This window comes from Sarcophilus harrisii, chromosome 4, assembly GCF_902635505.1.
Source record: "Sarcophilus harrisii chromosome 4, mSarHar1.11, whole genome shotgun sequence".
NCBI classification, from domain to species: Eukaryota; Metazoa; Chordata; class Mammalia; order Dasyuromorphia; family Dasyuridae; genus Sarcophilus; species Sarcophilus harrisii.
In genome coordinates this window covers 71093486-71107373 of record NC_045429.1, presented here as the reverse complement: position 1 = coordinate 71107373, position 13888 = coordinate 71093486, and the positions used below count along the sequence as shown (strand labels likewise).

At 41.6% G+C, this 13888-nt stretch overlaps 1 protein-coding gene across 1 annotated transcript; it reads left to right on the top strand.

The window, feature by feature from the left end:
• The first annotated feature begins 1132 nt into the window (after positions 1-1132).
• Positions 1133-12315, top strand: GLUL (glutamate-ammonia ligase). Its single transcript, XM_031936994.1, has 7 exons — positions 1133-1706; positions 3493-3671; positions 4915-5076; positions 7481-7627; positions 8010-8137; positions 8737-8936; positions 10044-12315. Exons 1-7 carry the CDS (start codon positions 1483-1485, stop codon positions 10210-10212), a joined length of 1209 nt encoding a protein of 402 aa, XP_031792854.1. The 5' UTR covers positions 1133-1482; the 3' UTR covers positions 10213-12315.
• Positions 12316-13888: the final 1573 nt, after the last annotated feature.

Genomic DNA, 13888 nt, shown 5'->3' with positions numbered 1-13888 from the left:
CTCTATCTCGGCTACAGTGGGCGGGGTCCTCCCCGGGCGGGCCAGGCTCTCGCAGGCTCGGATGACCCTCCCCGCCCCCAGCCCTGCTTTCTCTTTCCTCTTCTCCCACCCGGCCGTCCCCATCCCCCACTTCCCTTTCTTTCTCCCTGGGCCCGGGCCCTCCGCCCCCTGGGCAGGCACCACCCCCTGCCCAATGGCCTGGACTGCAGAGCCCTGCATCAGCTGAGCTGGTCGGGCGCTCGGCCGCTGGAAGCCAATCAGGACTCGCAGGGGCGGGCCCTGCTCAGGGAATAAATGGAGCCAAGCAGGCTGGCGAGCCGGGCAGAGCTGAGGATGGAAACCGCTCCCTTGGCATTTGCCTCTGCGGCCACCAGCTAGAGCCTCCCCTGCTCGGCGAGCCTGCGGAGCGGTCCTCCTACGCCCCCGACTTTGACAACTTGTTTGCACGCCCCGTTCCGGGCCCAGGTAAGCAGCCCCCAGAGCCCTCCGCAGAGGGGCGGGAAGGGACGCTGCGAAGCATGTTTTGCAAAACTTGTTTCCTCCCTTCCCCGCCCCCTAGCTCCAAGGTCTCTCCTTCTTGCTTCCCCTTATGCCTCCCCCTTCCCCGTAGTGCGAAGTCGCTCCGGAGCATCCGAGAATGCCCTTATCTTGTTGGCGAGGATTGTGCCGATGCTGGGTGCTCGGAGGACGGGCGTCTCCGTTGAAAGACTTGGGGGAGGGGAGGGGGAAGAGGGTGTTGTTTTCTTAGTGTGTACGTTAGTAGGCGGAGGACCTCCCCTAAGGCCTTTTCTGTGTTTACCCCTAAACCCGCTGTGCCTTAGACGGTGGCCCGATATTTTAGTATCTGAACCGCTCGGCGTTTCTGTTCTGTTATTTTCTTTGTGGGAGTGAAACCCAGAGGGGTGTGTGTGTGTATGTGTATGAGGTTTCACGTTTTTCGCGTCCTGGAGGAGGAGAAAGGTTTTTAGATTTCGTTTTTATTTTATTTTTTTTGTAAGACAGCGGCCGGCCTGTCACTTTGTGCACCAGCTCTGCTGCTTGCAACCGCCCGCTAGGTCCCGGGGCAATTCCGGGGCAATTCGAGGCTTCCATTTGTGACCAAACAATGGGACCTCCGGAGCTGCTGCGTTACCTTGAGAGCCGGCGGAGACTGGAAGAGGCCAGAGACAGAAGGCAGCCGGCCTGGCCTCTTTTACATTCTGCCTGGCTGCCTCACCCTCCCCCCGGCACCCTCTTCTCTAAGGAGGGGCATGCTCCTTCTTACAGTTCTCTGTAAGATCGTAAAATCAGGAGCTGGAGGGGAGGGGTGGGGGGAGGGGGGCAGGGGGTCCATCTCCTTGCCAACCACTGGAAGGGAAAGAAGCGAGGGGGAAAGGGAGGGAGAAAAGGGAGGAAAGCCCAGAAGACTCGGGGTCATCCGCCTCCTCGTACAGCTCCTGTGTTCCTCGGACGTTGAAGTCAGGGGGGACCCCGTTAGTGATTATGAAGGCAGTTTCCTCCCAGACTGTTTCTCCTCGGTCGATATCTCCGCACCTTGTTTCTCGATCCTCTTCTCCTCGGGTCCGGAGGGGAAAGGGGGAAAAGCGGAACCACAGCGATCAGTATGAGACCAGTGACTATGAGGAAAGGCATGGACAGAAGCTGAAAAAGAGACGGTTGAAGCGTAGGCCTAATCAGATCGATTTCCTTATCCCACAATGGCCGGGGTGAGTGGAGAAGAGGAGGAGACGGGGAGGGGGGGTGTCTGGAAGAAAGAAGAGGAGGAAGAAGAAGGAGGAGGAGGAAGAGATGCGGTGGAGCTGCAGCTTCCACTCCAGATCACTTTTAAGTCCCTACGGGTGTTCCTGCCTAAAGTGGGTTAGCCTGAGGTTAGGGGACGCTGAAGTTAAAAAAACAGATTCCTTGGCCAATAGAGGAAGTACTTTCTCTTTAAAAAAAACAAAAACAAAAAAAATCCTACACCCGCCCCGGGGTGAATTGACTAGACTTGACAAGTTAGTTGGAAGGGAGGGCTCCCTGGAAGTGTCTGAGAAGTGGATTTCTCGGATATTGGGGGAAAGGCGGAGGTTTGGCTTTGATTTAAGGTCCATTTTTTGGGCAGTGGTTCCTCGAGGACCTGGCTTGAAAGTTTGACTAATCAAATATTACTTGACCGACCAGGTGAATTTTCCCCCAAAGCGAGAGTACCTATTTTGGTAAGTGGTAACTGAATTGCGGTTACCCATAGAAAAACAGTTGCATCTCTGTTCAATGTTAATTTCAAAATATCCCATATACTTTGCCCTCCTACTTCCATGAATGTACTTTCTCTTGACTTTGGAAATGTATTTGCTTCTTTAAAAGAAGCTTGAATTGTTTTGTTTGGATGTCCCATGGGCTTTTCAGAATTCCTTCTATTTTATAGGGTTCTTCCCTTTGTCAGATTGAAAAAAAATTTGGAGGGGCAAGGAAAAAGAGGCTGTTCCCTTACCTTATTTCCTTACCTCTCCTTAATCGCTGAATGGGTGCAGCATCAATCAAACTGAGACCTGTTAAAAGTCTTAGCTTAAGTCTCCCACTGCATCCAGAGCCATCTCCAGTCTCCAGATCTATATCTTGCCACTGGATCCAGATGGCTCTGGAGGACAAAGTGAGACTGGTGATTTTGAACAGCCCTTCCTCTCTTAAATCCAACTTGGGAATGTCATGGTATCGACACCCTGATGTCCTGGTTTCTAGCTGAGAACCAGGGACAAACAGCATCTTTTGACTAGTTTCTAGAAATGGGAGTTTTCCTGAATGATTGAAGTTAGCCCCAGTGGGAGGCCAGGTGTAGTTTGTAAATTTAGATTTGATTCCAACTTCAGCACTTCAGGGGAGTGAAGAAAAATGCCATCTCTGTGTCTTAAAAAACTGTGTAATGGGATCAATAACTATCTGTAGTGTTGGTTTTATATAGTACTTTGATCCTTTCCTTGGAAGCCTGCTGGACATTCCAATTAAGTTTTTGTCCTTTAGGCCATTCCCCCTTTCCTGTTCTAATACATTCATAGAATTTGTGGTCTTGTTATGCCTTGAGAAAAGACGCATAACAAACTGATTCAACTTCTGTATCTCTCTCTGCAGGGAGCTACCATCTCTGTGAAGCCTTTTTTAATTTCCACCCACCCAGCTGCTGGTGTGTCCTTTTTCAAGTTATTATATGTATTCCATTATTCTTTGTACATACTGTAATCCCAGTTAAAAAAACAAAAAAACTTTAGTAGGGGCTATTTTGTTTTTTTTTTCTAGGACCTACCTTAATGCTTTGCTTTATGTTAAAACTCTCAAATATTTGTTGAATGAATAAATGTTAATTAACTGAAAGCTGGGGAGTTAATGTTTTGGTTATGCTTCTACCTGTCTGGATAAATCTTTTTATCTAGCAACAGCTTGGGATCACTGTTCTCATGTTTTCTTATTTTTCCCCTCCCTCTCTTTCCTTCCCTCTCCCCCTACTTTATAACTAACCAGGACAGCTTCAAACATGGCCACCTCAGCCAGTTCTCACTTGAACAAAAATATCAAGCAGATGTACATGAACTTGCCTCAAGGAAACAAAGTCCTGGCCATGTACATTTGGATCGATGGCACTGGTGAGGGACTGCGCTGTAAAACTCGGACCCTAGACAGTGAACCGAAGAGCATCGATGGTAAGGTCCACCTGCAGCTTCCCCTTCTTTCAATTTTAGTTCTGTCCAGAGCAGATTGTTTTATATCATCTGTCATCGTCTGAACTATTGAGCAGACTCTATGCAACCCTTGCCCTAATTCCTACCAGATTAGCTTTTAGTTGAATTCCAGTTGGAGACAAAGAATGGGGGCCTTTTTTTATTAAATCAAAATCGCAAGGAAAGGATCTCCATCTATCTCATTGGCTATTTGAATTATATTAGAAATTAAAAATCTGTGATCTGGTAGATTGCTTCCTATGCAAATCCAAGGGCAGTGATAATAATAGTTGGCATCTAACAAGCTCTTTAAGCTTGTAAAGTGCCATATATTCATTATCTCATTTTTTTTAGCCTGTGAATTAGATATAGTTATAATTTCTGTTTTACAAATGAGGACACAATCTCAGATGTTAAGTGACTTGTACAGGATCATTCAGCACCTTCCCTCTACAGAATTGGAATAGGATAGTGACTCCAGCTAGCTTAACTCTTGCTGAGGAAAAGTGGGGTGAGTAGAAAGGAAAGACAGTGAGCCATGAGGAAAGAAACTTGACCTTAAGTCACTCTGTAGGGGCAGTAGGGTAGGCTCAGTGGGAAGCTTACTAGCCATGTGATCCTGGACAAATAAGATACTTAATCCTGTTGGCCTTAGTTTCAGCATCTGTATAATGAGCTAGCTAAGGAAATGGCAAACTACTCCTTTGCAGGGAAACCCTGAACGGGGGGTCATAAAGAGTTGGATGCAACTGAAAAATTACTTTGAAAAGTAGAGATTTGTATTTTGAACAGCCTTTTACTGAAGGCTCTGGATTGTGAATTATAGCAGGCTTGAGGTTAAATAGTGGTTTCTTTACCTAACTGTGGGAGTATTGGGCTAATAGCTTTTCCATGAGTTTTCTCATCTGTTACATCAGGTTAGATTACATGAGCTTGGGTCCTTCCATCTCTAAAGCTGAGTCTAGTAACAACTCTCTTTAGATTGACGATTTCTCTCTTCTCTTCTCCCTTCACCCATCTTCTCTCTCTTTGTGTGTTTCCCTCCCTCTTTCACACATACATATATTCTTATATAAAAAAGAATTATATTCATGTTCTCTCTAGAAGACAAGGAGCAATTAGATGAGAAGGTTGGGGAAGTGATCTTGACTTGAAAACACATGTACATTTTTAAATGGAGTTGATTGGCTCACCTCAATCTTTTTCTCTTCCCACCCCCTCCCAGAACTACCTGAATGGAATTTTGATGGCTCCAGCACTTTTCAGTCCGAAGGCTCTAACAGTGACATGTACCTTATTCCTGCTGCTCTGTTCCGAGACCCCTTCCGAAAGGAGCCCAACAAACTGGTTCTCTGTGAAGTTTTCAAGTATAATCGCAAGCCTGCAGGTAAGGATCCTTGTTGTCCCTTTTCTGATAAGGAACTGAAAGATTTCCCCCTACCTCTTTTCAAAGTGATTTAGATTGGAACAAGGTAGAGTGATTAATAAACTCTTTGGAGAGAGGAGGGAACCATTCAGGAAGCTGTTGTAGTAATCCAGGCCAATGAGCCATAAGATGTTGAATGAGGATCACCACATAAATAAATAGAAGGGACTATAAATGAGAGAGAAATGTTTAAAAGGTAGAAAAGACATTTGATTTCTGAGAGCCCCAATTTAGCATGAACTTGGGACAAATTGAAATGCCCCTGGGAGAGAGGATAATAAGGGAACTCAAAAACTTTGGCATGAAAATCAGTTGAAGAAACTAGAGATGTTTAGACTGGAATAGAGATGACTTAAGAAGGAAGCATGGCAAGCTGCAAATATTTGAAAAAGAATTTCCTGTAGAAAAAGGACTCTTACTTGGGATCATGGCTAAAAGTTATGGGGAGGAAGATTTTTGGCCAAATATAAGGAGAAAGCTGAATCTGCTGGCTTGAGAGTAATGGAGACTCCATTTCCTGCCTTTTGTATTGGCTTTCTCCCATTCTCTGGAATGTTTTCCCTGAAATCTTCATCTCTTAGAATCCCTGGCTTCCTTTCTTTTGAAGACTTGACTCAAGTAATAAGAGGTCTTTACAGGTGTCCTAGTTAGTGCTTTTCCACTTAAAGATATTCTTTTTATACTAGTTAATGTATATTAACTATATGTGTGTGTGTGTGTATATATATATATATAATATGTGTATGTGGTCTCCCTTATTAGAAAGTGAAATCCTTAAAAGGCAGCTTTTTGTTGTCAATGGAGGTCTTTAGCAGAGGCTAGCTATATGATTTACATTTGTTTAATTAATATAGAGACGGGATTCATGATAAGAGTTCCCCGATTGAGCTAAAGTCTATATACTCGCTATCTGTCAATAAGCTTCCCCTCCTTTTCATCTTCTCAGGCCTGGTCCAAGTACCCTCTTTACCAAGTGACTAGTTTAGGGTTCAGCACCTTTTTCACTTAGACAGTGATGGGAGTTTGGGCTAGATTAGCCTATTCCAATTATCATTTAACAACTTTTAAAGTTGTATTTCTACCCATAGGCTTCTCAATTTTAGTCGCTATCTTGGGGGAAAGAGAACATAAGAGTTTGCTTTGTGCCAAAGGCACAGTAAAGTAAGTGACATAGTGGTTCACAAGTACTGGGCCTAGGGGTCCTCAGAACACCTAATTCTGTGATCCTGGGCTACTGACTTAATCCTGTCTGCCTCAGTTTCCTCATCTGTAAAATGAAGTAAAGAAGGAAATGGCAAACCGCTTCATTATCTTTGCCAAGAAAACCCCACATAGGATTTTTAGTTGGACAAGACTTAAAACAGCTGAACATTCAGCAGCAGCAAATGTGCCAGACGCTAGGCTGAAGGTCTTTTCACAAATATTAATAACAGGGCATGGATCACATCTTAAAATGGTTTTTCTGTCCCACACAACCATACCCTGCTCAGTGTTGACCTAATCAATGCATGAGACACTTGAAGATCCATGTAGGGACAATGTCACGTGAATGAAAGGTAATCAGTGTTCGCGCCCAGTGTTGTCTTGGCAGTGGATCTTGGTCATGTGGGAGGCACTCCAGTATAGTGAGATAAAAAGGTGTAAATTGCTTTCTTCCTAAGTCCTTGACCTTTAACTTGAATTGTTTTATTTTTTAACTGGTTAAAATTTGGTTTGGTTATGGCCTTTTGGGGGATCTTCTGGGTAATCATAAAAGACTTCTGCTATCTTGTGGGGTTATAAAAACCTTATTGCTCTTTGGTGTATCCAGATGGATCTAATCACTACATTGCCTTCAATTAACCATCACCTTAACTAGAAATAAAATTTCTTTGCAGTTCCTCAGAGATGCTTTAGAACACCAAATGCTGATAGAACTTTGAGAGAGTCCCTGGAGTCTACTCTGCTCATTTTGTAATTGAGAAAAGTCACAGTGAAATTTAAGTCACTTGCCTAGGGTCACATAGCTAGTAAGTTTTAGAGGCAGTTTTGAGCCTAGTCTTCCCTGGCTCCACATTCAGTTTTCTAGCCACACTTTCTCCGGGACACAATGCATGTGACAAATTCAAGGACAGCTTTCTTCTCTAATTAGAACAAACTTGTCTTTGGCCCTTCAAATATGTATAAAATGCTAGCTCGCATTAGATTTGGAGTTCAAAGTGATGAACTGGAGCCAGTTCACATAGTTGGTCAAGTGCAACAAGTCAGCTTTTTTAAAATTCTACTACCAAATCAGTAATGCCCTTTTTTTGGGATGATGCTCAGATCCAGGACTGAGAGTAAGATATGTTCCTAATGGTTTCTTTATTTTTCTCTTCTACTCCAGAGACCAATTTGAGGCATACCTGTAAACGGATAATGGATATGGTGACCAACCAGAAACCCTGGTTTGGTGTGGAGCAAGAGTATACTCTCATGGGAACAGATGGAGACCCTTTTGGTTGGCCTTCCAATGGATTCCCTGGACCCCAGGGTAAGCTTTCCCTGACTGCTGAATGCAACCAGTTCCTCTCCTGAACAAGTAGAACTAAGGCCACTGGAATCATCTTCATCTTTTCCTGGGATCCCTTTTTCTGTGTCCAGATAAGAGTCACATCCTTGCTACCAAAGACATTGCATCATAATGTACAAAGAAAGCTGATGGAACCTGCAGACCCTGCCAAGAATTGGGGAATCGAGGAAGGAAGAGGGCTAATCCCCAAACAAAAGGAATACTAGTCATCTAAGGGAATGTGCAGGCCTTAAGCTTGAAAAACACTTTCCTTCTTTAAAGGGGCTTGGCTTGGAAAAGGATTTGAATTTCTTCAGGAGCTTCTGTCTTATGTGTTTGTTTCCTGTCTTCTCATGCACCACAGGTCCATATTACTGTGGCGTGGGAGCTGATAAAGCCTATGGAAGAGATATAGCGGAAGCTCATTACCGTGCTTGCCTATATGCTGGAGTCAAAATTGGGGGGACAAATGCTGAAGTAATGCCAGCTCAGGTAAAGACTTTTTCCTTTGGTCCTTCATTACCAGGATTTAGGCTGGCCAAGGTAAAACTGGATTATTGGGATAGCACAAGGCAGATGATGGAATCTAGATTCTACACAGGATGCCCTTGATTTTTGTGGTAAAAATTTAGGTCTGGGAAGATTTAAGGGTAGAGTTCACTTCCAACAAACATTAATATGTTGTAGTCTGTGACAGGCACTGCCTAGAATTTGAGAATATAAAGTTGAAAAACAAAAACTCTGCCCTCAAGGAACTTTTTATTGAGTTGCCTAGACTTTGAAAATGCAGAGTTAGGTTCTTTTTGCAAAAATGCAAAGTTATTTTTTTCCCCCTGTCTTCTACTGGATGGTAATGTGAACATGGTTAAATCAACAAATCAAGGCAATTTATTTATTAAGATGCTATTATATAGTAGGCAAGATGAAATTTATACCCAGAGTAATTTGGAGGTGGTGGGGTTGGAGGAGCATTAACAAATAGGGACATCAGAGAGACGATACTTATGATTTGTGAGGGTCTCTTTAAGTTGGAATGGGTTGATGACAGCTTAATTTTAAAACCCAATGAATCTTGTTGGTGTTCTCTTCAGTGGGAGTTCCAGATAGGACCGTGTGAAGGGATTGAAATGGGAGATCACCTCTGGATTTCCCGCTTCATCCTCCATCGAGTGTGTGAAGATTTTGGAATGATCGTAACATTTGATCCCAAGCCCATCCCTGGAAACTGGAATGGAGCTGGTTGCCATACTAACTTCAGTACCAAGGCCATGAGAGAAGAGAATGGTCTAAAGTAAGAAACTTGATTTTTGTGGGTAGCTTTGCTAATAATTAATCTTTTACCATGGAGGTAGACAAAGGAGACTGTAGAATAAATGAGAATAGCATCTCTGGATAGAGAAAATAGATCCACCATATTAACTTCCCTAAGGCACATTTGATCCTTCTAGTTGAAAAGAAAGTTACTTTTTTTGATTTTATATTTGAGATTCTCAGTTTGAAGCATATGGCACATTAAGAATTTGACAGTATTCTTTATGGAAGAACAAATTCAGTGACAAAGCTTGGTCAAAAAGTGGATTATGCCAGTTGAGAGATCAATGGGTAATAAAAATGAGAGAAACAAATTTGGTGACTCGGTATTAAATCCTGATCAGATTAGTTAGTGAGTTAGTTAGATTAGTTAGTGAGCAATTTGACATTTAAAAAGTGGTTGATAACTTATTTATGTTACTCTTTCTAGTTGCCCTTCTAGTGTATCACAACTTTTATGTCCAGCAGATACATACACACAACCAAACCAATATAGAAAGTTGCAGTCTTAAAATTATACCACATTTCCTTACCCATAATTTTCTTCTTCAGCTAAAAGAGGGAGAATCATTTCTTCATCTTGTTACATTTCAATGACTACAAGCCAAATCTGTACTAATATAGGTTGATATAAATCATTTATAAGTAGGGAATATAACTCATTAAAAAAATTGGTCTGTGCCTTAGGGTTTACAGAGTATATTTCTAGGGTTATAAAGAAGGATAGATACTAGTTCTCTCTTGTGATGAGAGCTAAGTTAAGTTAAATGCCTTGTCCCTGGCTAATAGTCTTCCCATAATACTATAGTCTTGAACCATGAGCTGCAATGCTTTTTATTTAAAAGCAGTTTGAGAAATTGCTTGCCTTCTAAAGGAGGGAAAGAATTTGGAGCTCAATTATTTTAAAAAATGAATATTAAAAATTTTATACATTTTAATTAGCAAACATTTAATGGAATATTGGCAAAATAAGTGTCCTTTACCTTTTAAATTTAGAAACATGTTGGTCCCCATATTTGCTCCTTTCCTGTTCTTTGCATTTCATTGGGCTTTCTCTGATCTCATTGTTGCACCTGCTTTTCTTCAGGTTTATTGAAGAAGCCATCGAGATATTAAGTAAACGACACAAGTATGACATCCGAGCCTATGACCCCAAAGGGGGTCTGGAGAACGCCCATCGCCTGACAGGTTTCAATGAGGCCTCCAACATCAAGGAGTTCTCTGCTGGTTTGGACAACCATGGTGCCAGCATCTGAATTTCCAGGATGCTTGGGCTGGACAAGAAGGCTTACTTTGAAGATCGCCACCCCTCTGCCAACTGTGACCCTTACACAGTGACAGAGGCGCTTATCCTTACCTGTCTCCTCAATGAGACAGGAGAAGAACTCTTTCAGTATAAAAACTAAGTGGACTAGACCTACAGATACCTTCTGTGTCCCCCACCCAATAATCCTTTTCTCAAGCCCTCTTCCACCTCACCTCTCCCCTCTTCCAAGTTTTCCTACTAGATGTAACTCAGGGCACAAAATACCATGTTTTTTTGTGCCCACAGATAACTCCTTGCTTTTTTTTTTTGTGGGGGAAGGGGAGTAGGGTTGGGGGATGTTTTTAATCTTTTTTTTCCCCATCATTGATGACTTTTTGAAGACTGAGATAATAGTATGTTAGTGGGGAAAAGGGGTTGGGGAACATAACCACTGCTTCCATCTAATCAAGTTTGTACATCAACAGAGACTTGTGGCTTCCAGAGAAAAAAAAAAAATAAAAGATATTTGAGATGGGCAGGTTGGGGGAGAGTGGATGGGTAGGAGGAATTTGCTGAGTTTTTTTTTGGAAGGGAGGAAGAAGAGTATTAAATTCATATGAGACTATAATCAACTTTTCTTAACAGATAAGAATTAGTAAGGGTTGGTGGTCTCAACTTGCAGGAAAACAAACTCTTTGTCTTCTAGCTGTACAGGGCTCTTTGTTTTCCCTGGCTTAGAGGGGAAGCCTTTGGCCAGAAGATAGTTTTGTAGGCTGTGTGAACCAATGGGGACTGCTCAGTTTCAAAAAGAAAAGGAACCTTGCCCACTCATCCTTCACTCAAAGCAGAGTAGTATTTTTATATTTAAATTTAAAAACAAAAAAAACTTTGAGATGTATGGACATGGTGCCCTGGGGTGGAGAAGCAGAGCAGGTGGGAAGGTATGGTCAGAAGCAGGGAGTTCCTGCTAAGAAGAAAGGGTTGTTAGAAAGGAACTGGGACAAAAAAAAAAAAAAAGGCTGGCCATCTTTTCAGCTTACCCTCTTGCCCGTCCAGATAGAGATGGTCACAGCTAAAGGCAGCCTGAACCACCGGTGGCTGTGATTTTAACAAGCACATAATGAATGAAGCGCACATAAGTGGGGAAGGGGGGAGGGGGGTGGTAAAAAGTGAGTTGGCTGGTCAACTTAACCATGTTACTGACAAGGCGGGGGAGGGATTGTGGGTGTTTATTTTCTGGTGGGACTAGCATGTCACTAAAGCAGGCCTTTTGATATATTAAAAAAAAAAAAAAACCTTTATAAAGGCAAAACAATTTTAGATTCTAATGTTTATAGGGTTTCTATAAGTTGTACAGTTTTTCAGAGTTGCATGCATGTATACCCTAGTATGTTCAAACTGTCCCCTTGCCTGTCTCTTAGTGATGAGGTTGGGGTTGACTGTGCTGGGTTCAGACATTTGTGATTTTGTACCCTGGTATCTTTTCTGAGTGCCAGATCTTCCTTTGCTTTTTTTGTCAAAAGATTTCTGAATAGTTTTTTTTCCTTTTATAATAAAAACACAGAACAAAAATACCCTTAAGCCCTAGCTGTCCCCCTTTGCTGCTCTCTCTGGTTTATTATGCCATTACTGACTTTGTTAGTTGGACACCTTTGGACAGTGTTGTATGGATCTTCCAGCTTTGACCTCGAGCTGGTTGTTTTCCCACTTAGCCTTGCTATGAGGAATTCTCATGGTCATGTACAGCATGTTCAGAATTTAATATTACTGTATTTTAAACAAGCTACTTAATTGCTAGCAAATCAACCCAGAGTTTATAGATTCATTTTCATTGACATTCTCACCAAGTTTTGTATATCCCTACATATGATTCTAACCTCTCAGCCCTTTACAAAAAAGACACCCTCCCCCCACCATCCACCTCTTGCCTTTCCTTCAAGTTACAAATTCCAAGTACCTCATTGCTTCTTGGGAGCTGATGGTTTTTGAGAACTAGAGAATTAATTATCTGAATATACTGCTTAGGGATGCTATTGTCATCGTTTCAGAGAAAAAAAGGTCTTATTACCTCTGTTTTACCAGAAGTCTTATTAAATAGTAAAATTACTTGAAATGATCTTGCCTCTGTAATAGATACTTGTGTACTTAATTCATACCCTAATAGCTGGAGAATTTGTGTCTGTAGAGACTTCCCTTTTTCTTGTGTACTCTAGAGTTTGTCTGCATGTTCTCATCCTCTCTGAAAAACTCACTGAAATTAGTAGAATTCAATTCAAATTTACTTAGCTACAGCATAACACAAAAGTCCCTTTCTTGAACTAAGATTGGGGGGTGAAATGGGGGTAGGGTTTGGAGCCAGGACCTGGTTTCCAGTGATTACATGTATCTTATTTATCATTCCTAACTCTAGATTTTGGTGGCATTGTAGGGGATTGGATGAGATCTCTAAATTGTAGATTTAAATTTGAATAATGGGAATCCATTCTGCTTCCGAATTTCAGTACTTTCACGAAAGTTACCAGTTATGTTACACATGACCAAGAGTTGAAAATGCAACAGAAAATAGAAACTGGCAAAGTCACAGGACATGATTACATCCATAGAGTGGATGACTTCTCAAGCTCTGTCCAATGTCACTCCCAGAAATGTAGTTATGGGTCTAATCTTTAGAGATCCATTTTTCTTCTAGGCTTTTGTTAAAAGAGATTAATGGGAAACAGATTAATCTTGTGATTTATCTGTGTTTACTGATACCTTAAAAAGCAAGAGAAAACTTTAGTGAAATTAATATAGCTATATTAATAATTGATTAACTATTGATATAACTATATTAATTGATTTTGGATAATTATCCAGAATCAGGTCATGTTAAATTTACCAATCACCTACCCATTTCCTTTCGCCTCCCATGCTCCTAGACTGATTTTTAATTGGATCTTGAGATAGTCTTTTCATTGGTTCTAATTTGCTTTCTTATGCAAAGGGATATAGATGTAGTCAGAATGAAAGTAGAAAGGAATGATTATCTTTTCATTGGTTCTAATTTGCTTTCTTATGCAAAGGGATATAGATGTAGTCAGAATGAAAGTAGAAAGGAATTGCCATATTCCCATCTCCACCCTTAACTGGCATTTGCTCAGAGCTGCAATTACTTGCAGTTTCTTAGTGTGTCTAAGGTGTGTTTCGTGGTTCACAGACTCAGTTTAACAGACTTAACTGATAACTTATCGGTGACCAAGAGGCAACCACACCTTCAGTATTTGATACAGTACTGATTAGATCTTCCTGAACTGTACTAACTTAAGGAACTCCATCCACTCCTGAAACCAGTAACATTCCATGGGATTCTATTTGGATAAAAGATCAAAGATCAAGCCCAGAAAATGAAAATGGGAGCAGTAGATACTAAAAGTAACATTTTTGTCAAGCTGTCCCAGTTCCAAAATAAGTGAGGTTTTGAATTAGTCCTTCCCCTCTTTTTTTGTCACTAATCACTTGAAGCAGTAAAGATCTACAAAGAAATTTGGAGCAATATATATCTTATCTTTTGTGCATCAAGAGACAAGTTTGCTGGCATTATAATTTAATTTTTTTAAGTCGTATTCCAACATTGCAACTTTCTAATTGGGTTTTGTCAAACCAATCTGTTTCTAACCTGATTGTTTAATGAATCAAGCAAACTAACC